Genomic DNA, 25,652 nt, shown 5'->3' on the forward strand with positions numbered 1-25,652 from the left:
GATAAAAAGCCAGTATACAGTCCATATCATCATGCAGCGGCAGCAGGACAGAGCGTTAGCGCATTAGCATCCTGCTAGCCTCGTTAGCCGTTCAAACGAGCCCCGTGAAAATCCGCGTTTATAAGATCCCCCAATCCATCTTGGTAGATACTTGCTTGATGGTTACATTTTGTCTGGGAAAGACCTAGTCCGAGTCCGATCAAGTAAGTAGCTTGCCAGCGTAGCCTGAGTTGATATAAAGTTGTGTTGGTCTTGAATATGACCGCTCTGGGCTGCATACTGGACATGTGACTGTATCAGTCACTGTAATTGGTTTATTGTTTACTGTACGTATGACGACAACACGTTAGGGCGAGCACCCCTGGAACCCATAGAGATTGCATTGCGAGGCTTGCAGTTTGAAAAAAAAAAGTTTTACATTGATGTCTATGAGAGCGCTGGGGGCGATTTTCAACCAGCCCGACATCGCCCCAGAGTGACGGTACAGAGCACAGACGCTGATTGTACAATGATATTCAGACTTAGATGCAGGTAAAAACTGTATTGAAATCATGAATTATGATTATTAATACAAAAAAAAAAAAAAAACATCATTATTATTCATTATTATATTTTCGTTTTTTGCTGATATGGCTCAAGGAGGGCGGCGCCCTATCGCCCTCTATGGGCGAGCCGCCACTGGCTCTGTGTATTTACTTTTTGATAAATTATAGAACTTGTTTACTCAATCTATCTTGCCTTACATTGCAGTTATTTAGAACCCCAGTTTATAAACTCCCAGGCATCTTGTTGAAGAATCTCCTGTCTGACCAAACTTGAGTGTGCTGTTACCTCACTTTTCCAGTATGTCTTTAGCACTTTTTGGGTTGGTGGATTTGCTCCATCCCCTTTCAGATTCATCCAGCAATTTACTGTGAGCTGTTATCCACGTAACCACAGCAACATTTTACCTGCTGTGACATGTAAAGCACACACGGAATATGTTTTTCCTGCTCCCATACACAATCTGAGGCCCTGGGACCGGTTCACATCTAAACCGCCAAGTACAGCTTTTGATTCAGAGCCATAATAAACATTTCACTTCATGTGCTTTCATTTCAAAGTTTCACTTCTTTACTGTTGCTATAGTGGCAGGAACTCCTCCTAAGAGATGTTTTTAAAATACTTCCATGCACTTTGATTGAAGAATCTGCACACACTTGAGTGACCCTTCACTGCCTATTCAGACTGGATATTTTGTACTGTTCATGTTTGCTAGTGCAATATTACTTAACTGTAATGTGACCTGTTTTCCCAGTTTTTGTGCACCTGATTGTTCATGTTGGTACACATCTGTAAAAAGGTGTGTGAATAAAAGCTCTGTGTGCTCCCTGTCCCCTGTTTTTTATTGTTGGTTGTGGCTCACTATACTATCACTTCCTCTGGGTGGCACTGTACTCTTTCTGAACTTACCTTCGCTAGTATGATTTAAATAGCACGTGAACAGTGATGATGTTGACTCACACTCAATTCTAACAGTACTTACATTATGTTCACGTTTTCACTCATTGCATGCCCGACATTCCCCGAAGGAGTGCACCTTCTCCATTAGATGTATCTTTTATTAATACAGTAATGGGGAATTACATTTTTTATTTCTTGTTTCTTTCGAGACCATAAATCAAATGCCTTTCCAAATATATTTAAATAGTGCAACATGTATTGACCTGCATGCATCAGAAGAAATTATCACATTTTAATCAGAAGTGAAGAAAGGCAATGCCAAATGGTATTGATTATACCTGCTGGGTGAGGTCAGTGGCTTTGTGTGTGTGTGTGTGTGTGTGTGTGTGTGTGTGTTAGAGAGAGATAGATTGCCTGTGGGTTGATGGTTTTATAGCTAAGAGATTAATGGTTAGGTGTTGATTTATTCTATGAGGTAACGAGTGTATCTGGTCTTTAAATAGAGTGTTTGTGTGGTAGGTTAAAAAGGGGACAAGCAATAGCGACCCAGTGTTCCGTAGAAAATTCAGTAGATGAAAACGACAGAGGCAGTGAATTCCCATCTTTATGTCGTTTCTTGTTTTCTCCGATCATTTTGTGGATGTGGATTAAGCGACGAGGACACTGCTATTGGGATACTCATCAGCTCACAGGACATTCAGTTGAAGAGTGAAGATTACTCCCAGACTTGTTGCCATGATCTTTTGCTCTTGACTCTGAATTCTGAGCGGAAAAAACATTGAATGCAGTCATCATTCTTCCTACAGGTTTCCAAACAGCTGGTGAAAACAACACATTTTTATGTTTGATGATTGTTGTCCTCACAAGATAAGGAAAACCAAAAATATTGTGGACTACAGAACTTCTCAGGAGTTCTCTTTGACTCTCCTAAAAGTCAAAAAGGAAATTATAGAGGAATCCAATTCCACCTTTGACTCTCCTGTGCAAAGCAGCATGCGTATCCTGGCAACACCTGTGGAGGCTAATGGTGTCCCTCCTTTACCAGCGGGTTGGGGATGGAGCAGTCTGGTGTACTTTTGTGTCTTTGTCGCACTCAGCACACTGTTAGCGCTGTTGCTCTATTTCTTACTTCGACAATATCAAAGCTACAGGTGCAGATAGTGACGATGTACTACGACCTGCTACTTTTAAACTGCGTGTGTGTGTCTGTGTGTGTGTGTGTATGTGTCTGTGTGTATGTGGATTTGTGTGTGTGTGTTGTGTTCACTCACATTCAATTATCAATATATCATCAGTGTAAAATGTTATCTGTATTTTAACGTAATGTTTGATATATTCAAGTCCTCCGAAAGTGGTTAATGCAAAAGCAGAACAAGGATTTCAGAGCAGCATTGCTATCTTCAATTACATCTGTTATGTTTGTGTGCTGCTATAAATACTCTTAACCAGATTACTGTTTTGATCATGGTGTGTTTTACAGTCTGCGGCCTATCTTATTGATTCATGATTAACTACTGTTGAAACTGTTTTACTCTGCGTATATACATTCTGTCATCTCCTTCTCTGTCATCTGCTGGTACGGTAACCTCACTACCAAGGATAAAAATTATCTCGGGAAAATTGTTAAAACTGCCTCTAAAATGACTGGCATCCAGTTAGAGAGCGTCGATCCGTTTGACAACAGACAGCTGCTCAAGAAAGCTTTTCCCATTCGACAAGACAATGCCCATCCACTCAACTCAGAGTTCATGTTGTTGCCATTTGGCCTTCGTCTGTGTGTCTCTAAGATCACCAAAAACAAATGCAAGTATTCTTTTGTCCCTGCATCCATCCGGGCAATCAATGCGGCCAGCAGCAGGTAAATGCTGCTGATGCTGATATGATTTTTGTGTTGTTGATTACTTTTATTTTTATTCAAGGGATCTGGATATAGGCGTACAATTTAGTAGATAAATAAAAATCAAATCAAAAACATTCCTTCTGGGCTTTAAGGTGCATTTTACAACCTTCACCACCAGATGGGCTCATGGAGAGTCAAGTATTGAGCTTTGATCATGTGATATGAAAACCATGAGAGGTAGATTATAGCTCTGGAAAAAAGTCAGTAGTGTGTGACAGTGTTGGTCTAAAGGTTGAAGAACAAGGATGACAACAGGATACTTGTGTGGTGGGAAATTGAAAGAGCAGCATTTGCCACTTTAGACGATACTGAATCCCCAACAAGGGGCTGCTGAACTGTAAAGAGCAGTTCAGACTGAAGGTACTGCAGACCTACAGTAGGCTACTAGTGGGTGCAAAGAAAAAACTCAACTTTCAGTGAAACTCACTCATAACATAATTTAAATGGACCTTGTGTTTTGACAAAATACTGTTTTCATGGCCACAAATCAACTTACACACTCAAAATGATGTTTATTTACTGCTCTTAAAATAAAAGAAATCCATTTCTCCTTAAAAAGTGTGCTTTCCATTAGAATACACACACACAATGTGTTTCTAACAGCATAATTGACAATCCACTTTCTGTCTCACTCTCCTTATCTCTTCCTCTCTGTTAAGTCTCTTTGTAAGAAATTGATCGGTGGCACTCAGTTTAGATTACTTGGTGATTCATTAACGTGGCATGAAGATACCATACATGCCAAAGGCAGCAGAATAGATAGCATCCAATGTACAAACAAAAACCTAGTTTGTACATTTCTAAGACAAGGTTCTTTATTGAAAAAATGTTTCCCATTCCTTGAGTAATGAATCAGTTTTGGTGCCAGTCTCCAGTTCATGTCTAAACCTGCCGTGTCCTAGTTTTCAGGTCAGTTTATTTTCTGCTGTGTCTATTAATGAATAACCGATAAGTCATTTGTCTTAATAAATTATTGGAAAGTAAAAGTTAATTTGAACTTGACGAAACATGCTATATTAGTAAAAGTGTTATCACTTTAATGTTGCAGCAGGTGAAAGTGGGGCTAAATAAATATATTATATTCACTTTATATACTAGGTAGCCCCATAGATCAGCAAAGTACTATCTTAAACTATTATAACACATTGTAATCTGTTTGTTGATTTTATTTTGTAAAAAGAGGTGAGACATAATGGAAATAAAGCTCTTAATGCAACAAACTCAACATACAACTGACCTGACAATGACGAAACAGAGGGGACATATTGGCTGATCAGACCAGGATTTGACACACAGGGGAAATAAGAATAAAACATTACTAATTAAACTACAAATCACAGTCAAGACCGAACAAACACGTAGTCCAAATAATGTTAATGGACTTAATAATAACCAAAACAAAAAATATATATATTATAATGTAAATAAAGAAACAAACGTATCTAAACGGAGAATGAAGCTCCCCGAGACATGGCCAAAAGTGGTATGGTCCAATTAGGCCACCTGCCCTTTAAAGCATTTCTTGGGCCACTTCCCACACCTTCATATTGTATGGAATCATGAAAGTGGAACCTCCAAAACTGGTGAGCTCAAAATGAAAAAAAGATATTAGAAATAAACAGAGAGTCCAATAAGATACTTTGGTACTGATAACTACCTAAGTTAATGTTTGAAACAAAAGCATATTTGTATTAGTCTTGATAAATGATATGAACCAAGCTTGAGAAAATATAACTGCAAAAAGTTACCACTTAACTTTAATTTCCCCATTTCTACACACGACAGAACTTGAGTAAAAATGGTCTTTTCCTCACATTGATTTTACAACTTTAGATACTGAGTAATTAACAGATTCAAAATAGTAATGCTGAATACAAGTCAATTTATCATGGTGGATTATTGTAAGTGGAGTTACTCAGCCAGTAAAAAAAGTATTTCAAATCAGCTCTACTTTTACTAACTGCAACATTAAACGGACAAACACAGTATTGCATCACTGTTATACAATTATTATCAAAAGTTATAGCAAAATTAAGTCCTCTTGTCCTTTTGTGCATTAAAAAATGTTAGACTTTTTAAAATATATTTTATGGAAACCAATGGGAGCAGCCTTCTAATCCTCTAACACTTCACCTGCTTTGAAATGTATCTCCTCTGGCATACTTTCAGCTACGGAGTACAGACACAATTCCACATTTAAACAAGTCACAAGATATTATATACATTGTATTGTTGTACCTTTTTCATTGTCAGAATAAACACATTATGTTTAGTTTAGTTGCAGGGCATTGACCTCTGAGTAAACAGTAAATGTGAAAGACGGTAAAAGTCTATAGAGCAACAAGACAGACAGACATCATCATCTTGTGTGTGTTGTTTGGTCATTTATTCAAGTAAATAGTGAAACGGGTTGAGCCACAAGTCACTTCATGATAATAAACTCGGACGTTTTCTCATCAAACTCACAAATAACTCAGGAGAGAAAGTTTATTCTGCACAAGGAAGAATGTGGTAAGAAACATCCTTTCTTTTCTTGATCTTATTTTTGTAACTTTAACATTTATTTCAAGATTGTCTGAGCTGTTTTTGCTCAAATGCATGATGATACATTTCAATGATCTTCGAATTCTTAACTTGTCTTTTAGCCACTATGTCTGAAGCTGAGAAACAGAAAAAAAATGTCATTAACAAAAGTTATATAAATTGAAATCGCTTAAGATGGCTGTGTGGCCATGGCTGTGACCATCAAAAATACAAATATGCAAAGTAGCTAATGGCCTAAAGTCATGAAATGAATGTAGTGAGGTTTAAAGTAACAGTTGTCAAATGATAGCCTAGAATAAAACGAGCACATTAATGAGCAAGTCTCTTAACTTTTCTATACAATCTGTTACACATTGCAGCTTCATACATTTTTTATGACATTTTCATTAAAAGAAGAAACTTGATATTTATGCTCTTTGCATTCTTTCTATAACATGTGTACTTGAGTGCAGTGTAAACACTCTCCTGCTGTCCGTCAGCTCATTGTTAGCTTAACCTTAAAGCTGCACTCATCAATTTTCATATATTATTAACAATGGATCAAATGCACAATGTGAAAGGGTCCTTTCTCAGTGAGAAACCACAGAAATGATCACTCTCCTTTGCCGTTCCCCTTTGTTCTTCCTGTATGACCCTCAGCCTTGTCTCATTGCTCTCTTCTGACCTCTTTTCCACTGCATGCCTCCCGCCCAGCACCAAACATACTATCAGGAGTTGCAACTATGGTTGGAGAACACATTAAAGAGCTTATTAGCAGCTTTAGCCCCACTAAGATATTGACATATAGCAGTTGTCAATATACATGTGTAAATAGGTGACTGTTTGCTAACATGTTGGTCTTAAGAACTTTGCCATTGTGTTTTCAACTTGTCCCGTTGAGAGAAAAAAAACTGTCAATACAGCTTTAATCAAACAGAAGGTGTTAAGAAATAGGTCAAGTTTGGATGTTTCAAACATTTTTACTATAGTAGACCATGCACACATTATTGACTAGATTTTGCAATGTAAGCCACTCTTTCTTAACGCAAGCAATGTAGACAACACATAATTGAGGGAAAGCTAACTGCTTAACTTACAGAAAACACTTACTAAGTTACATTACTTTTTAAGAAATAATAGAAACACAAACTATAATTGGTGTATGACTTTGTGTAGTCTATAATATATTTTTATTTAGCAAAATTGCATTCTGAAGTTGTGAAGTACATTTTGCTGTGGAGTGCAGCAAATAAACAATAGGTTTGTATGGAGATACAGTAGATAGCCTATCAAGCCACATTTAGTCATTTGTCAATTTTTTTTAAACATGTGGGTCCATACGCATATATAGCTGAAAATAACTTCTGTTGAATATCATTCAAAATGAAAAAAAGACAAAACTCAACTTTTCCCCTTTCTACTTTTAACTCCATGTTTGGTACCACTGAAGCATCTGAAAACACCAACTCCCAGAATGCTTCAGGAGCAGGGCAGTGTCAGAGTCCTTGCTCACCGAGGTGTGGCCGTCACACGCGCGTCCGTACGCTCACGCGCACAGCAGCAGAGAGTATTTCCGAGTGGGTTTCTGTGTCTGTGCCTCCTTCTCTTCCCTTCTGCTCTCTCCGCCGGGTCTGTGTGTTCACCGTCTGACAGCTGCAGCTCCGCGGTAAGTTTCCTCTGGAGTTTGTGTCGCTTTGTCGTTTTCACTTGTTCATCGGCATCAACCAGGTGAGAGGGGAGAGTGGGTTTACCTGGGGACAAAATTGAGACATATCCGGTGGTAGAACGTTAGGAGTAGAGAGAGTAACGTTTCGCTAGACTGGGGAGCAGGGTGGAAAAAAGTCAGGTACCATTTAAAAACTAAGAAGACAAATTTATTTAAAACAAAAACATGTTTGAAACATCTGGTCTAACGTTTTTCTCTCTCCGGCAGACTTCATCCCTACTGCTTAACAAACCTCCAGAGACTGTCAAAATGGTGAGTCACTTTTCCTTGTTTTATTTGTCAGTTTATACAGCTGTCTGACTAAAGAAACATGGCGACTTTATTAAGTCGTGATAAAAAAATCATAGCAGTCCAACAATCCGTTATTTATGCTAATGTTGGCTTATGACTCACTTATTTTTGTTATACCCTCTGAACTCCGAGACGACGCCCACTTATTTCCTCATGTGGTAGGATTTTTTATCTCAATGTAGGTAAGAGTTTACAAAATTAATATTTGGGCTATTCACTCACTGTTGTGTAACATTTTGGATAACTTTGGTCAGTTTAACAGTGAATCCTATGAATCTGCTTTCTTCTGTTAAAGTTGGAAATGAGCCAGAACAGCTCAAAATAAATAAAAGTTATTTTCAAACAGCATCCATCTATTCAAAGTTCAAAAAGCAACGTGTTGAAGAAATAGTGTATTTTAACAGACTTGGTAAAATTGACACGTTTACTAAGGAAACTTTCCAGTTTATCTAGTGTGTGTGTGTGTGTGTGTGTGTGCGTGAGCGTGCTTGTGGGGTTGCAAAGAGGTTTCATTTGGGGAAGTTTGGAAGTTTAGTGTATGACTCATGTGGGCTCTATTCCATTCGGGTGGGTCTCTCTGTCTCTCCACCTCTTTTTCTGTTTAATACACCCATTACCACCGTCTAGCCTGCAGTTTGAAACCACCCTCCCTCTCTTAAAGGGGACTCCATTCCCTTAACTAGGGTGGAGTTGTATGGTACCATTAAAAAAAAAACAAAAAAAACAATACGATTCATGATAATGAGTTTAGTATGGGGCTATAAACCTAACTGTCAAAGCTATGAACTTTCTCATGCTGTCAGAATATGAATACACCAAACCAACGCAAGTTGATCGTACCAGTTACTATCCAACCTCTCTTAGGTTTCAATTCAAACAACTTTATTTATTCCCGTAGGGTAATTATATTTCAGTCAACCAGTCGTCACAGATGTGAACTTGTTTGTGTTAGTCAGTAATTTGGCGAAAAGACCAAACCAACCACAAATGGATCGATATCAACAAGTAACAACAAGTGCCTGTGTCGTTTATGGAGTCAATCCAACAAATACTACAGCATCCATTAGCTGCAAACTAGTAGATGCTTGTAGATTGAAGAATTTGAAACCTTTTTTTTCCTATGTTTGTTTTCTCATAAAGGGATTTTGTTTTGGCTGGTGGATACAATAAAACATAAAGAATAAAAGAGTACAAATTGTCCTGCAAAATATGAATTAAATAAGATATATTCATAAATTCTCAAATAAAATATCTGCACAGTACAGTTTTTCCCAAGAAAATAAGATATTTACTTCTGTATCATTGACGAGTCGACTACAATGCACATCTGTTCTTCAGGAAATGATTAAGGTTCCAGTCTTCAGTAGGGAACAATGGGCTTTGGGCCGGCACTTTAGCTAGAATTTTTGAAAAACTGAGATCAAACCTCTGTTTTCCTACTGAGAGAATCCTAGAGAGAATTCAAATTCTGTTGAAGTTTCAAATAATTTGGATGTAACTTCCAGTCACCCGTTATTTCAGCCACTCCCTTTTTGTAGATTTCTTTGCATGATATAAAAGCTGATTTATAATTTACATCTTTCTTCCGATGGAGTGTGACATCCCCACAAAGTGTGACATTAACATAAAACTTCAAACACATTAAAATAAAAACTGCTCATTTCTCCAAATAGAACAACACAGAGTGCATGACCTGTTGGTCCTGAAGATAAGTTACAGCCATAAACATGGTGGGGAAGTGAGAAAGAGAAGGTGTATAGAGATGTTTGGTTAGTTTTTATCTTTTTATGGGATCTGTGACAATTAAGGAAATATATAGAATAATGCTGGCCTTATTCTTTAACCTGTGAAAGAGGAACATTACCAGCCAATCTCAACGGTAAAGACAATAATAGTTTACTTAGCAGTTAATCCCACTGTTTTACAACATAATAGGGGAACTTCCGATTGCATGGCTGCCTGTGTAGCCTCTCCGTAAACATAGGAGTGGAATGATAAGACCCTGTGACATCACTACCGTAGATACATGCGGACATGGCCTCTGTTTACATTTCTACATACTTCCTACACAAGCCCCCTGCCCTTAGGTCATGTCTGAACTCGCTCTCTATCGCTACAATTTCCAAAAATGTTCCTAACATTCCAGTGGACATGTTCCTCATTGTGTCCTGATGTGGCTGTCTAAATATCGTCCCTGGTCATCTGTGTGTCTGAGTCTATGCAGCCTGATTAGATTTTGTTTAGCTTGTGCTGCTGCTGTTTGTTTATGGATGAGAGCGCGTGGACATTTCTGGGCGTTCCCTCCTAAAGAGAGCAGGACAGAATCCTGGTTGTGTTCACTTTTACCCGGCAATAAGAAGCAACTACTAGGGCTTGGCTATTACATTGTAATTGTGTTACAGTTTTAGGGAGTTTCAGATAGATGGATGGTGATAGATAGATTGATAGATAGATAGATAGATAGATAGATGGATGGATAAGAATCTAATCCATCATGTTTGATCCGTGGAACAAATCTGAAATGTAGGCAGCATTTCAGAGGCTTAAACATGTGGGAATGTGCTGGTTATGAAAGGAATGTATGCAGTCAGTGGTTTTTAAAAAGTGTGTGCACTTCCATTATACAGTAGGGAGCTGTAAGTCTGTTACTAATTAAGTTCATTTAGTGCATCTAAAAGGGGGAAATTCCTTGATGAGCATATGCACATAACACATCTGACATGCAGTGTTTAATGTTTGTAGAAGTATATGGGATTGCATAAAGAGTAATAAGGTTAAAGTCTCTGAAGAATTTACACACATAATGAGGACTCTGAGATATACATTTTATATGTATTTAAGCATGACTCTAGAGACTGTATGTTCTCTCATGCAATGATTTATAAGGATAAAAGGGTAACGGCTAAGGAATTTGAGACATTTTACACTTTAAGTTGATTAAACCTACATCCACAATGATTTGTTGTTTATTATTTAAGTTTGCCAATCATTCAAGGACAATTAGACATAAAAAATGCAAGAAAAATCTAAATAAATGGTTCTGCCTGTTAACAGCTTTTTACAATTAATGGATGAGATTGATTGAAACAAAGATATGTATTTAATCAGCTTGGTTTGGTTTCTAGTGGTCTCAAGCTGGTTTACTTGTATGCAAATCAGGTAAACTGACACTTTTCTTTAGGTGAGGACTTGGCAATTGAACGCTTACATCATCAGCACCATGTACAGACACCCAATGACGCGCTTACATCTAACTCGTACTGCATTGACAATAAGTAACAATACAGTAGGATTACCAATAGTATTATGTTTGATTAGGCGCCCTATTCAGTTTAGTGCTCAGGCTGCCGTCTCTCACCGCCGCTGCAGAGAAGCCAGAGAGAAACAACACACGGCTGGACACACGTCTGCTGCAGTGTACCAAAACATAGGCTATTATAGAAGAGTGTCCATAGGGATATCAGCCTACCTAAAAAGTATTTTTTTCCTTTCTAGAAAGAAAGACATAACTGAGGAAAACCTACACCATAAATAACCCTGCTCTGTCCATTTCTTCTATGTTGCAGGCCAACAGAGGAACCGTGAAAGCCAGTGGAAACTTCAAAGCCAGTGCAGATGCTGAGGTTCTGCGCAAGGCCATGAAGGGGCTGGGTAAGATGCTCGTCTGTCTGTCTGTCTGTCTGTCTGTCTGTCTGTCTGTCTGTCTGTCTGTCTGTCTGTCTGTCTGTCTGTCTGTCTGTCTGTCTGTCTGTCTGTCTGTCTGCACATCTGCTGTCAAAGAGCACAGTGTAATCTGATAGGTTGAAGGTGTGTCAGTCAGTACTACAACTCAAATAGTAATGTAAATCATTTCTCCAGTCATCACTGCTGTCTGTCTGTGCGGCGCTCCACCCACAGGGCAGTGAGTCATAGGGGATGAAACCCGAGTCCATGTGAGCAAACACATCAGCTGACTGAAGGCTGAGGGCTGTAATTATGTGGCTGGAACAGTTGTAACCAAGAGTGTCCCTTAGTCAGAGCATGCTCACTGTTTTGTTATGCCTTGTACCTGCTTAACTGAGTAACCATGGTGCTTGTTGCCGTAGGGACCGATGAGGATGCCATCTTGCAGCTGTTGACGGCTCGCAGCAACAACCAGAGGCAGGAGATCAAGGCCACCTACAAGACTCTGTTTGGAAGGGTTAGTTGGACAACCTTAACAGCTGTTAAACACATGACCACGCATGTTACATGAAAACAAAGGCTTCAGTATGCTTCAAATGAACTGATATAGCATGTTTTCACCTGTGGACAGTTATGAAATCAAAACTAAATTGGACAAACAGCAAGCACACAAAAATAGTTTGACATTTGGGAAATACACTTGTGTTCTTGCCAAGAGTTGGATGAGAAGATTGATAGCAATTTATATGGTAAAAATGAAGCCCAAGATAGCAGCAGGTTAGCTTAGCTTTTTTCCTCATCGTTTTTCCCTCTGTGCATTATTAACTGTTGCTAATTAAGCCATCATTGAGCTGAACCTGGGACTATCCTTGAACTAATACTAGTCACACTATTTTGACAGTCTCTCTCTCCTCAAAAGCATTTGAGGTTTCCCACATTAAAAGAGGCGTAAGGGCTTGAGAGAAGGGATTAAATCCTGCCTACTTTCAAACCTGGCAAGTTGCTGCCGGATTGTCGAACCCCACAAATCCACTGTGGGAAAAAAAACAAGTTTTAGATGGCGTTAGGCGATTTCATGAGCTCATGCTTTGAAGCAAACTGAGGCCTTTATACCCAGTGAACACAGACAGCATCAAAGCTTCATCTCGACAGTCAACTTTTGTATTGTATACTGTATACCGGGGGTCACCAACAGGCGGACCGCGGTCCGGGTCCGGACCCAGACGCCGTCCTATACGGACCCGGACCTGTAGTCAATCAATTATTTAAGTATTTAAAATTTTGACGGGGCGCTTCTATTTTGACCGGCGCAGCTTTTCTAGACTTTACGGTACTGGTTTAGCGAATCAGGAAATGCTTTCGAGTTAAGCCATCCCGCCTCCTGCTACTCAGGCAGCCAATCGAATCTGTGCATTCCCGGCTCAGGCTGGCTCACAGACAAAGAGACAGTGAGCTATCATGCGAGAGATGACAGAGAGAAGTGCAAGAATTACGAGAATTTCAGCGAAATAAGTCAGATTAGAGTGAGAAAGACAGCGGGAGGAGAGTGAGAGACAGCTTTCTCTCTTGCTTGCCCGCTCGCTCACCGGCTTCGTGTGTCACGAGCGAGTTAACGAGCGATCAACAGCTGAGTTTTTTCCTATTATTTACTATCTATGGTTTTTTCCCCTTTTGTAAGACTGGTGAAAACCGGTCAAGGTGCAATCATGTGGACTCTCTATTACCCTGATGTAGACCTATGTGTGAATGACACAGACATAAGATTGACATAATCACCAATCGCCAGCAGCACTGCATCTACTGCCCACAACAGCAACAGGAAAAACATTATTTAAAAAAAAAATTTGTATGTAGTTTCAATTATCTACATTTTAAGTTTTACATATTCTTAGTAATGGCAGAATTTATAAATACAGGTTAATTTTTTAGCAAGATATTTGGCAGTAGCCCCCACTAACATTAGCGAAAGCTAGTGGTCATCCGTCCCTCAGTCCAGTTATCTGGCTGCTAGCAAGTTATGTTGTTTTGTTAATTTTTCTATTCATCTTAACTATATTAAATGTTGACCTTTTCTTTTATTATTTGCACCAGAATGCTCCGATTTACATTCTAAAAACACAAAAAAAAATTACTGGGGGGGAAACCCCCAGACCCTCCTACAGGGGTTTAGTTTCTGACATGTCACTTTTTCAGAGCTTTTAAAAATTGCAAAATAAAAATCCAGTATTAGACAAAGTGGGAGATTACTATGTTAAACAAACATAGTAGGTATAGTGAAGTTTAGAAATGATACATTGAAAATATTTCTCAAAATTATTTAATTTTTCAAAAATGAATTATATATTTTATCTTTATTTTAAGATTATTATTATATTTATTTTCACAATTTTATTTTTAAATGCAGCCCTTCTCTATGAAGAGATTAGTTTCAGTTGAGTCACTTAAATAATACATATATCTTCAGTATTATATATCTATAATTATTTAAAAGTGAGAATAAATATTGTTGAAATGTTTTTGAATTGTTCTTTCTATATTGATCTGACAGTCAGTTGTTAATTACATGCAGACGTTGATACAACTACTAGGCTACTTCACTATCACACTGAATCATAACGCAAGTTAGACATTATGATGTTCCGGACCTTTGCTTGAGGACATTTTCTCTAACTGTACCTATTTGAATTTTAGTTGAATACCCCTGCTGTATACCATTAGCCTGGAAATCCAGACCCTGATATCTTGAACGATAGAGGGTCTGGCCACGATCAATAGTAATTTCCAACTCAAGGGGCGGCTCCTACTCGTGCATTTCAAATGCCACTGCACGCAGTTGGATAGCACTACAACCAATCAGAGCGATGCACAAGGTGACGTAAGCCCCGTTCGTTTAGCGAACAGCTGTTAAACTGTTAAATTAAACGTTTGCCGTGGTCGGTCGGCAAAACAGAACATTCCACTTACTTGCTAATGAAAGATTTGAGTGCCGTCTTCCAAATCGTAAAGGGCCGAGGCCAAAGCAGTCTCAAACTCAAACAACATATCCGCAGCCATCTTTGATGTTTACTATCACGGCTTCGACGTCGCATGCACGTCACTGTCGTCATCCGGTTACATCCTCCCCAGAGCACCATACAAAGGGCTCTGGCGCGCCCATATTAGATAGAACCAATTGAACCGTGAGCCCAGATTTCTGGTCTTTTTTTAAAAAGCTTCAACGGAGAGTTTCCAGACCAACAGGCGCAGCAAATTTAATTTGCCAGCGCCTGGTGGCAGGTCTGGGAATGCCAGGCTATTAATGTGACACATCAGGATTACAATTTCACACAACAACCAGACAACACAGGATTCATTCATGCAGCATCTTCAGAACTTATTCAAAAACATGTTGTGTCTCATGTCATGTCAGGATCTGATAGGTGACCTGAAGGGGGAGCTGGGTGGAAAGTTTGAGGACGTGATCGTGGGTTTGATGACTCCACCCCTCGCGTATGATGTGAAGGCACTCCGCGATGCCATCAAGGTAGGTGCTGCAGCGGCTGCTATTAAATCAATAAAGACTCTTAAAGTACTGAAGAAATGTTTAGCGTTCAGATCAGCTGGAAACTGAATCTGAATGTCATTTCCCCTTTGGCCTGTAGGGGGCAGGAACCGATGAGAAGGTCCTGGTGGAGATCCTCGCCTCCAGAACGCCTCAGCAGGTGAAGGAAATCATCGCTGCTTACAAAAAAGGTAACAAACAAACACTCACTCACTCACTCATTTTGAGATCAAGGTTTCAAGAAAAAATTTAAATGTGTTTCTCAGACTATGATGCCGACCTGGAGAAGGACGTTACAGGTGACACTTCAGGACACTTCCAGAGACTTCTGGTTATTCTGCTGCAGGTATACTCTACTCTACTCTACTCTACTCTACTCTACTCTACTCTACTCTACTCTAAGATTATAAAACTTATTTACTATGTTTATTTTTATCAGATGATTTTACATCATAGAATACAGATTTGAAGCGGTTTTCAATGTGTCAGTCTGTTGATTCGCAACAGAAATCATTTAGTCATTTCTAAAATATGAGAAGTCTGATTTTGGCGGTTTTGTCACATTCTGCGCTTGTTGCACAATGTATCCGGGGGATGTGCCGTGTGTAATTGTGGTTTCATGTGCAACATCTCTGCCATTAGAGACTAGTAGAAGGAGCAGATCTACCCACTAAATCTCTTCTCTCTCTCCTCAGGCGAACAGGCCGACGGGGATCCAGCAGGGAAACATCCAGAGCGATGCTGAGGTGGGTCTGCTGTTTATTTCTGGTTGATAAATATTCCTTCTCTATCCATCAATGGTGTCTTTGTATTTTGGTCTGTGGGTGCATGAATATTGTGTGTGTGTGTGTGTTTGTTTGTTTGTGTGTGTGTGTGTGTGTGTGTGTGTGTTTTTGGAGGTGTAGAGTTAATCTTTAATGATGTTATGATGCCCTCTAGTGGATGGAGCGTGTAATATTCCCTTTAAATATGGCATGAGGGGCGTTGACTTTTCTGTTTGCTTCATAACCTGTATCTTTATTTGCTTGTTTTTACTGTCTTTTAAACGATTTTAATTCTTAACAATTTGTCTGCCTTTTTTAATTTTTAGATTTTTTTTCTATCTAAATTAAAATGTTTTTCTGTCTAATTTTAAAGCCAATTTTTAAAGCACTATGAATAGCCTTGTGTCTGAATTGTGCTTTATAAATAAAAGTGTCTTGCCTTAAGTCTTTCAATTGAAGAATAAAGGAGACAAATAATGTAAATGTGTTTTTGTATGAGTAAACAATTTTCCTGAAGTTCTTCTGCCAATTTGCTTTTTATTTATTTTTTCTGTTGCATTTTCTGAATTTAAAACCCAAACAACGTGTCAAGTGTACTTTTTGTTTCTGTGGTGGTAGGCCCTCTTCAAAGCAGGCGAGGCGAAGTTTGGCACTGACGAACAGTCGTTTGTCACCATTCTGGGAAACCGCAGCCCAGAACATCTTAGGAAAGGTTTGTCTGTGTGTCTCAGAGCTTATTGTTGCAGCATGAATGTAATCCTTTTTGCAGCATCAGTCTTATTCTCAGCTTGTGTGTTTCAGTGTTTGATGCGTACATGAAGCTGGCTGGATACGAGATGGAGGAGAGCATTAAGAGGGAAACCTCTGGGCCCCTGAGGGATCTGCTTCTTGCAGTCGGTATGAAACTACACAACTACTCAGTACTACAGCTTCCTGAAAAGATATTTACTTGTTGTTGACTAATATTGACACAATTACTGTGTTTTGTCTTTTTAAAGTGAAGTGTGCCAGGAGCGTTCCAATCTACTTTGCAGAGACTCTGCACTATGCAATGAAGGTAAGGCCACAAAGAAAGGGACAACCATGTTTAACCACTGTAAAGTCAGTTGAAATGCCACATTGTAATGCCAGCAATATCCAACTTTTTTATTGGTTGTGAATAGTTCTTTCAGAGACGATATGTTGATCTTGGGGGATTTTCCGTTATATATTGTTGTTAATCAGGATAAATGTGAATATTATTTCAAGAGTGCCTTGAAAAGCTGTCTAGCTCATAAATGTACAGTCCTATAGTGATTTCCTGATTTTTATTTTGAATTGCCACAAGGGGGCGCTGCATCTTTCCTTTTTACAAAATCCTAAACGTGTCACCATGGCTGAATGCTCGATTTGTACATTGTATCCCCCACAAAAAGCAATGAAGCAATAACTAAATGTATGGCTAAGTACCCTCCTAAAGTCATTTCAGAAGTTTTTTTTGATGATTAGGGGACTAATAACAGGAATTGCAGTTTTTTTTGGCCAGGATGTTTGTGGCATGTCATGACATGTTAATATTGTGCTGTGCGTATGTGGGACATGCTTATTTAGCACAATGTTCAACAATTGTCATAACATAAGCTTAATTTATTACAATTTGATTATGGTGATCTTGAGACGTTATATTGAGGAAAAAGTGCTTGCGCCCCAAAGTTAGTGTCGTCATTTCCATGTCACAGTTGTCAAATGTTTGTGTTGGTTACAGGGTGCAGGAACTGATGACGACACCCTGATCAGAGTGATGGTGACACGCAGTGAGGTGGACCTGATGGACATCAGAACTGAGTACAGGAGACTGTTTGCAGCCTCTCTGTTTAAAACAATCAAGGTACATGCTCACTCACTCACTCACTCACTCACTCACTCACTCAGTCTGTGCGGCAGCTTATCTTTTTCTTGTGTTTTGTGTTGCAGGGAGACACCAATGGTGACTACCGAAAGGCCTTACTGTTGCTCTGTGGTGGAGATGACGCATAACCGTAGCAACAAGTTATCAAACCGGAACCACTCCTGAAGTGCCTCTTCATAAACTTCCATGGCCACATCAGGTCTTTTATACTATGATTCCAAATAACGTCTTTGAAAGGTAGCTAACGTTTTGTCCAAATAATTGCAGCTTTTAATATCTAATATCTTCAATATGACTATTTGTATATCATTAATTTGTTATGCCAAAGTTTTAACAGCTACATTTACAAAATAAATGCAATTTAATAATTGTATTGTTTGCACTTTGTATGGCAGTCACAATAAATGCAATAATAAACAGTTCAGCTGATGAAGTAAAATAGTGTTTTTCTTGTCTCTGGCATGTTTCAGTCTTTTATATGCTATCTATGGTTTCAGTACTACATCCTGTCGTAAAGTACACAATGTTCAAGTACTGTACCTGTGTTGAATCAGTAGAACATGCACTGGCCTCTGTTAGCCACTAGAGGGAGCTGAAGTCCTGAATGTTTCCACACTAAACATCATGTCATTACTGCTAGTAGGCAGAGGTAGGAACTACTTCTGTACTGACTATATTGTACTTGAATACGTTGTACCTCTGTATTCCACTATATTAATTTTACAGCAACACTAGCTGCTTATGTTTGTTTTAAGACTTTAAATACAAAACATGAACACTTTATCAAATGTGAGGCATTGTTACAGATAATAACTATACATAAAGTTAATAGTTTAGATAATCTCCATGGCTACAATGGTTAAATGCTGCTGAATTAATGCATTGTTAGCGATTCAATAATGAATTTATTCAGCTTTTTGAAAGACTGCTTACTCCATCATGAATGCTCTAACTTCAATACATGTAATACAGTTTTAAAAATTCCTAATGCAGGACTTTGATTATATTTGTTTCTGAAATGTATCTTGCGTCCCAAGACTTTCACTGTCTCGCATGAATAGCAAAACGCAACATTTACCAGATGATAACCAAATACTAGAAACATACAGTACATACAATACTTCAGGCTTTAGGAATATGTGGCTTTAGTGAATTCAATCCTCCCCCTTTACATTCAGTGCTTAGCTCACACAGAAACATGAAGGACTATATAAAGCCCAAACTTCAAACAGTTTGACAGAACAAAAGGTTTTCGTAGTCTGTTCAGTCGAGCCTGCGGGCCTCTGAATCTTCTGTTAGATGGCAAAGGCTGATATTCTACAAATGAAAAATGAGAAGCGTCAGATGTAATAATACCTGCCAGACACATTCTTTTGGTGAATGCAGCTTGAAAACATTTGACCCATGGTCGTGTCTTAAGATGAACAGAGGGAAGCAGAAGACTTTGGAGACACGACAGGATCTATTTGTTTGCTCTAAATTATGTTAATCTAAGAAAGTGAATGTGTTATTGTACCTTAGAGTAATCATGTTTTCCAAAATAAGGCAGCGCCCAGATGCCTGAACATTAAAAGGAGGACACCAGTTTTATCTGGACAGGATATGATTTCACTGGAGGATCAATTATATATAATGTCTGTGAATTCTTAATTCATCATGTTTATAAAGAGTCTCATGGTGGAAGGATCACTATCCGTTCAATTGTGATTAACACTAGGATCATCTTCAGTGCCAAACAAAGACCACACTGTTTTATTGTCTGAAAACTTCAACATAAAAGTATTTAGAAGATCAGTTTTACAGTCATCTGTTTAAAGTGTGTGAGCTTGCACAGCTCTCGAGTGCTCCTGAGTCAGTAACAATGTGTGACTGATTAACTTTAACTATGTTACTTGAAAGAAAGTAAAACGTTTTAAGCCCTGATTCAAATGACGCCACTGACTCCATTGTATTTAGTGGAACTTGTGGTGGTTGACCTTCAATGACTGTAACTAAATGAAAGGCGGTTATAACTGAATGTTTTGTTTCAGTGTGTGTTTGGTTCAAGGAGGGGTCATCCCAGGTTCCTGTTACACTACTTTGTTATTCTTTTCATGGGAGCGGGATGCCTGTGACTGTTGCCCCAGAAACGGGGGCAGCCAATAACAAGGTCCAAACAGCAGGGTGTGGGGGTCAGGCCACCTCGTGCCACAGGAAGAACAATACCTCCGACTCCACCCACGCTGCTGCCTCGCGTGTTTTGGATTGTCTGTGTGTGGGCTTGTGTCCACTCACATGTGTAGGTCACATCTGAAGTACTGAGCGGAGCATTGAGTGGACTCATCTTGACACCCAGCCCCCTCTATCACAATGGCCGAGGGCCCACAACAGCTCAAGTTCAAGTATGTTTTTCCAACCCTATGAGAGCTGCCGTTAAAGGTGGAGTCAGCAATTCTGAAAGACGCTTGTTGTCAAAAGAATTTTCTGTCAAAGTCACAATCCGCTACTTGTCCATACTGTGCATGCACTGCATTTTTACAGAGCCTAGGCTGTATGTAAACAAAGTGGGCCCGCCCTAGTTAGCAACATGCTCGTTTACAGAGCCTATAGGCTGTGTATTAACATTGGATGTTTTTTCAGTGCACACACAGTACAGTCAGGTAGCGGATCATGAGGAGATATTCACTGATTTTGATAAAAAGTGATTTTGACAACAAGCATTCCCCAAAATCACGGACAGGTTAAAATGCACAGTCACCAAAGCAAAGGACTGACTGACTAAAATACTTGGCTGAAGCACACCATAGGGTCAGGCAGATGAATGATAGGATCAGGCAGTGGAGCCTATGGAGGAAGTGGGAACAGGTGTGTGCAGAAGGTCAGGTGATTGTGGGAACAGCAGGGACAGAGGGAGTGGCAGGATCTGAGACTGGAACACAGCAGAGAAACAATGCAGGCCAGAGAATGAGAGAACAAAGGAGTAGTCTAGCATCGCAAAAACAAGACTGGAAAATGATTGATTAGACAAGTAAGAGGGTTTACTGGAAAACACCTGATACAAGATACAGAATACTAAATACACATATAACTGTAGGAAATGAAAAGGTTATCAGAAGGCTGAAAAGAGGAGATTCAGCAATGGCACTGGGAGAGTTAGAACGTTTTCTTTGGACACTACAGCCGGAAAACAGTTTCCAGTTGAAACCCAAAATACAATTTTAAACTTGAAAATTAGCATATTATGTGACCTTTAAGGTCGGTGGTTCCAAACTTGGTTTAAAAGCACAGTTTTAATTGTCAAATGCTCACAAAATACGTGCAGTGAAATGCAGGGTGGCGTTCTGAGGCTGTGCTAAAAAAGGTGTGCAATCTCCTATCGAGAATAATGATTCTTTAGGAAATACCTTTAATCGTAAGGGTAGTCAGTGGTTCTACCTGTTGGAGCTCGTACAAGTTGTGCAAAATATTTCTTTTCACTGAACTAAAGTATTAAGCTCTTTCTGAGCGCAACCATAATCCAAAACATCAAGTTGTGTCTTGTCATTTTGTCACCTTTTCTTGGCTCTTCTTTTATTTTTTGGTGGGATTCATGTCGTACATCTTTGCTTTGACATCAAAGTCTTAAACTCTGAAAAGTAAATGCGTTCACAAAGAATGTCTGTATTAAAGGAGTAACTAAACAAACCATTAGTCTGAAGGCCACATTAACGTGCTTGCACCTGTTTCATTCATCTGGAATACACTGGAGGAGCAAGAGAGAAAACATTGACGGAGGTGGATCTGCTGTTTGTGGGATCATCATTCACTTGAAAGGCTTGGAGCCTCAAAGGGCTTTTTAGAGAAGTTGTTTTAATACTTTGGGGAGCGGAGTGAAAGGTTTGTGCTTTCTCAGGTGTTTGTTTAGTTTGTAAAGCAACGACTCCCAAACCGCAAGAACATGAAGAGACGTGCCGCTAAAGGCCACACATACCTAAATATCATCACGATTAGTTGACGATTATTAACAATAGTGTTTTTTCCTGAAGGGATTTCTGCACCTTATTAAGATATTAACGGAGTTAAAGTGGCAGTTTGAGAGCATATGTCCTTATCCGTAGTATTCAAAGGCTTTACACGTCACTGAAAACTGTACAATGTGAAATTTAAAGGGGCACTCCATCAATTTGGCATGTCAAAGTCAATTCACTAGTCATGGGGAGCACTATTCAGCTGGTGCTGTCGTTTAATGTTTAAACAGTTGTTGAATGTTTTTTTGTGAATATAAAGGAGCATTGCAAAGTATAAGATTTTGTTGAAGGAATTCAACTTCTTCTTGCCTTCAGTAGAGAGATATCATTCAACATCAATTAACTTCTGATCATGAGATAAGAAGTTAATTTACCCATAATAAATAAGGATAATTATTGAGGACTCAAATAATACAATAAGCAATACGAGGAAAAAAAACTCTTGTTTTCACAAGATCATAAGATAACAGAATAAAAAAATAATTACTTGGCTTCAGTAAAAAAATATGTTTCTCACATAAAAAGATATTAAAAAAAATATATATATTCTAGAGTTGACCAGGAAATGAGAATAGAGAGTTAGACTGGGGTACAAGAAAATATGCAAAGAGTTCTTTGTTAGAAAACAGAGAATAATACATCTGGAAATGATCTGTTTAATTTGTTTTTGCAGATTGTCTGATATTAAGATACAGTATCTCAAAAAAGTGAGTACACCCCTCACATTTCTTCAAATATTTCATTGTATCTCTTCATGGGACAACACTGAAGAAATGACACTTTGATACAATGTAAAGTAGTCAGTGTACAGCTTGTATAACAGTGTTAATTCACTGTCCCCTCAAAATATAACTCGACCACACAGCCATTAATGTCTAAAGTGCTGGCAACAAAAGTGAGTACACCCCTTAGTGAAGATGTCCAAATTGGGCCCAAAGTATTAATATTTTGTGTGGCCACTATATTTTTCCAGCACTGCCTTAACCCTCTTAGGCATGGAGTTCACCAGAGCTTAACAGGTTGCCACTGGAATCCTCTTCCACTAATTCATGACGACATCAAGGAGCTGGTGGATATTAGAGACTTTACGCTCCTCCACCTTCGGTTTTAGGATGCCCCAAAGCTGCTCAATAGGGTTTAGGTCTGGAGACATGCTAGGCCAGTCCATCACCTTTACCCTCATCTTTTTTAGCAAGGCAGTGGTCGTTTGGGGTCGTTATCATGTTGCAATACTGCCCTGCAGCCCGGTTTACGAAGGGAGGGGATCATGCTCTGCTTCAGTATGGCACAGTACATGTTGGCATTCAGTGAACTGTAGTTCCCCAGTGCTGGCAGCACTCATTTAGCCCCAGACCATGACACTCCAACCACCATGCTTGACTATAGACAAGACACACTTGTCTTTGTACTCCTCACTTGGTTGTCGCCCCATACACTTGACACCATCTGAACCAAATAAGTTTATCTTGGTCTCATCAGACGACAGGACATGGTTGCAGTAATCCATGTCCGTAGTCTGCTCGTCTTCAGCAAACTGTTTGCGGGCTTTCTTTTGCATCATCTTTAGAAGAGGCTTCCTTCTGGGACGACAGCCATGCAGACCAGTATGATGCAGTGTGTGGCGTATGGTCTGAGCACTGACAGGTTGACCCCCAACCCCTTCAAGCCCTGCAGCAATGCTGGCGGTATTCATAGTTCTATTTTCCAAAGCCAACCTCTGGATATGACCCTGAGCAAGTGCACTCAACCTTCGTAAACTGGGCTGCAGGGCACTATTGCAACATGATAACGACCCCAAACACACCTCCAAGATGACCACTGCCTTGCTACAGAAGCTGAGGGTAAATGTGATGGACTGGCCAAGCATGTCTCCAGACCTAAACCCTATTGAGCAGCTTTGGGGCATCCTCAAACTGAAGGTGGAGGAGCGCAAGGTCTCTAATATCCACCAGCTCCGTGATGTCGTTATGAATGAGTGGAAGAAGATTCCAGTGGCAACCTGGGAAGCTCTGGTGAACTCCATGCCCAAGAAGGTTAAGGCAGTGCTGGAAAATAATGGTGGCCACACAAAATATTGACACTTTGGGCGCAATTTGGACATTTTCACTCAGGGGTGTATTCACTTTAATTGCCAGCACTTTAGACATTAATGGCTGTGTGTCAAGTTAATTTGAGGGAACAGTAAATGAACACTGTTATACAAGCTGTACACTGACTACTTTACATTGTATCAAAGGGTCATTTCTTTAGTGTTGTCCCATGAAGAAATATAATGAAATATTTGAAGAAATGTGGGAGGTGTACTCACTTTTGTGAGATACTGTACATTTTTGTCTAAGATCATCTGCGGAGCCGGTCATGGCACTTGTTTGCTGTTTTGTGAGAGAACAATTGATTTTTCTTCTGTCAATATTGTCTGTAGGTAAAAGTTTAATGAATAAAGCAGGATCTTGAAATAGATTTCCACGCTTTACTTTTGACTCTCTAACCTGCAGAGTTCAGTCCAACAAAACACTCCCCAAAAAGATAATGATTGAAGTCAAGCAAAAATCTCTGATCGTTATCTACTTTGAAGCAGCCTCTCGCTGTGGTTTTGACATTCTGTTTGACATGTGTGCGTGAATGTGTGTGAGTTCCACTACACCCTGATACACACTGTACTGTACAACTGCACTGCCTACAAGCAAATTCTTCTCAAAGCCATGACAAATGATAGAGACAGGAATTACACCCTCACACACCTTACTATCAAGAGCAAACATGTTATTAATCCATGTTACAATCCAGTGGATGTTCTTACCAGATCATGAATCAGAATTGTTGACCTTTAAGTGTGTGAAACAATGTCATATTGCGGAACACTGAAACAACATTATACAAGAACCAGCTATTTCTCTCAGGAGTTGTTGGAGAATATTGAACCTACATTTGTTAATTGTCACGAAACACAAATCTAAATTAAGTAAATGTAATGTCAAATGTAACTTCCAACGTGTCAGTAAGCAACTTGTATGCTAAGAAAACTTACCTTTTCAGTTTATAAAGTAAGTCGTGTTATCACCACATTATTATGAAATTGCAGGCTTACAGTCTTCGAATTGATGATATCTTCAAAATTTGGAAACTTTTGGGAAAAAGCACTTAACCAAAATACATGAGGAACAAGATATTAAGAGCTCCTCAACAGCAACTTGTATCTTGAGGTGATATTTAACTCGACGTCATTGTAATACCCCTCAATTGATCTTTCGAGGTTAAATAAAGGAAAAAAAAAGAAAAGAAAAAAATATATATATTGCTTGTCAGCTACTGTTTTCAAGATGTAAATAGCGTCTTTTGTCTGACCAACATTACAAACCCAATGGTGTTCAGTTTACGATGATGTAAAACAGATCAATGAGCGACTATACAGTTACTTAAAATCATCTGAGCAGAAACGTCAGTATCTCAACTCTACCACACAGGAGTCCATTATCCTGCTGGGGGATCTCCTTTGGATCAAAGGCTGGAGGAGCAAAGAGATAAAAGACAAAAAGCCCAGAAGACTGTTGGATGCTATCCTCATTTCCTGCTTCACCTCTGACCTCTAACTACTTCCTCCTTCCTGGAATGTGTCCTTGAGCTGTGGAGAAGGAGTCGGTAAAACAATATGTCTACAAAAATCCCCATTTGTGCCATCAAGGGGAGGGGGACTTCCGTTAAAAGGTGGAAATCACTCTCCAGTTGGCGATTTTTTTAAGTGCCTGTCTGATGGGACAAAGAGCAGCGGGTCAGAGGTCAAGGAGGTCAAGAGCAGACAGGAAAGCATAAAACTCCACATCTGTGGTTGCACTTGTTCCAGCCCTGACACACATGTGCTCACACAGCTGGATCATCGCAGTATTTACGTCCTATATACTATATAAATTAGTCCTAATGCAGCTGGCT

General features: G+C 39.3%; 1 protein-coding gene across 2 annotated transcripts; it reads left to right on the forward strand.

Annotated features, from left to right (window-relative positions):
- Positions 1-7,399: 7,399 nt before the first annotated feature.
- anxa5b (annexin A5b) lies at positions 7,400-18,172 on the forward strand (the record flags this gene model as incomplete). 2 transcript variants are annotated; one of them, XM_080030024.1, is made up of 13 exons in its annotated part: positions 7,400-7,532; positions 7,800-7,844; positions 11,450-11,534; positions 11,969-12,063; positions 14,956-15,069; positions 15,188-15,278; positions 15,354-15,433; positions 15,783-15,833; positions 16,470-16,563; positions 16,653-16,748; positions 16,850-16,908; positions 17,596-17,718; positions 17,805-18,172. In XM_080030024.1, 12 exons carry the CDS (start codon positions 7,842-7,844, stop codon positions 17,865-17,867), a joined length of 954 nt encoding a protein of 317 aa, XP_079886150.1. In that variant the 3' UTR covers positions 17,868-18,172. The 2 variants fall into 2 exon arrangements, with proteins under 2 accessions (XP_079886150.1, XP_079886149.1); XM_080030023.1 differs by lacking the exons at positions 7,400-7,532; positions 7,800-7,844 and having other exon boundaries at positions 11,441-11,534.
- Between the last annotated feature and the right edge of the window lie 7,480 nt (positions 18,173-25,652).

This window comes from Ammodytes marinus (genome assembly GCF_949987685.1).
Source record: "Ammodytes marinus genome assembly, chromosome: 6".
NCBI classification, from domain to species: domain Eukaryota; kingdom Metazoa; phylum Chordata; class Actinopteri; order Uranoscopiformes; family Ammodytidae; genus Ammodytes; species Ammodytes marinus.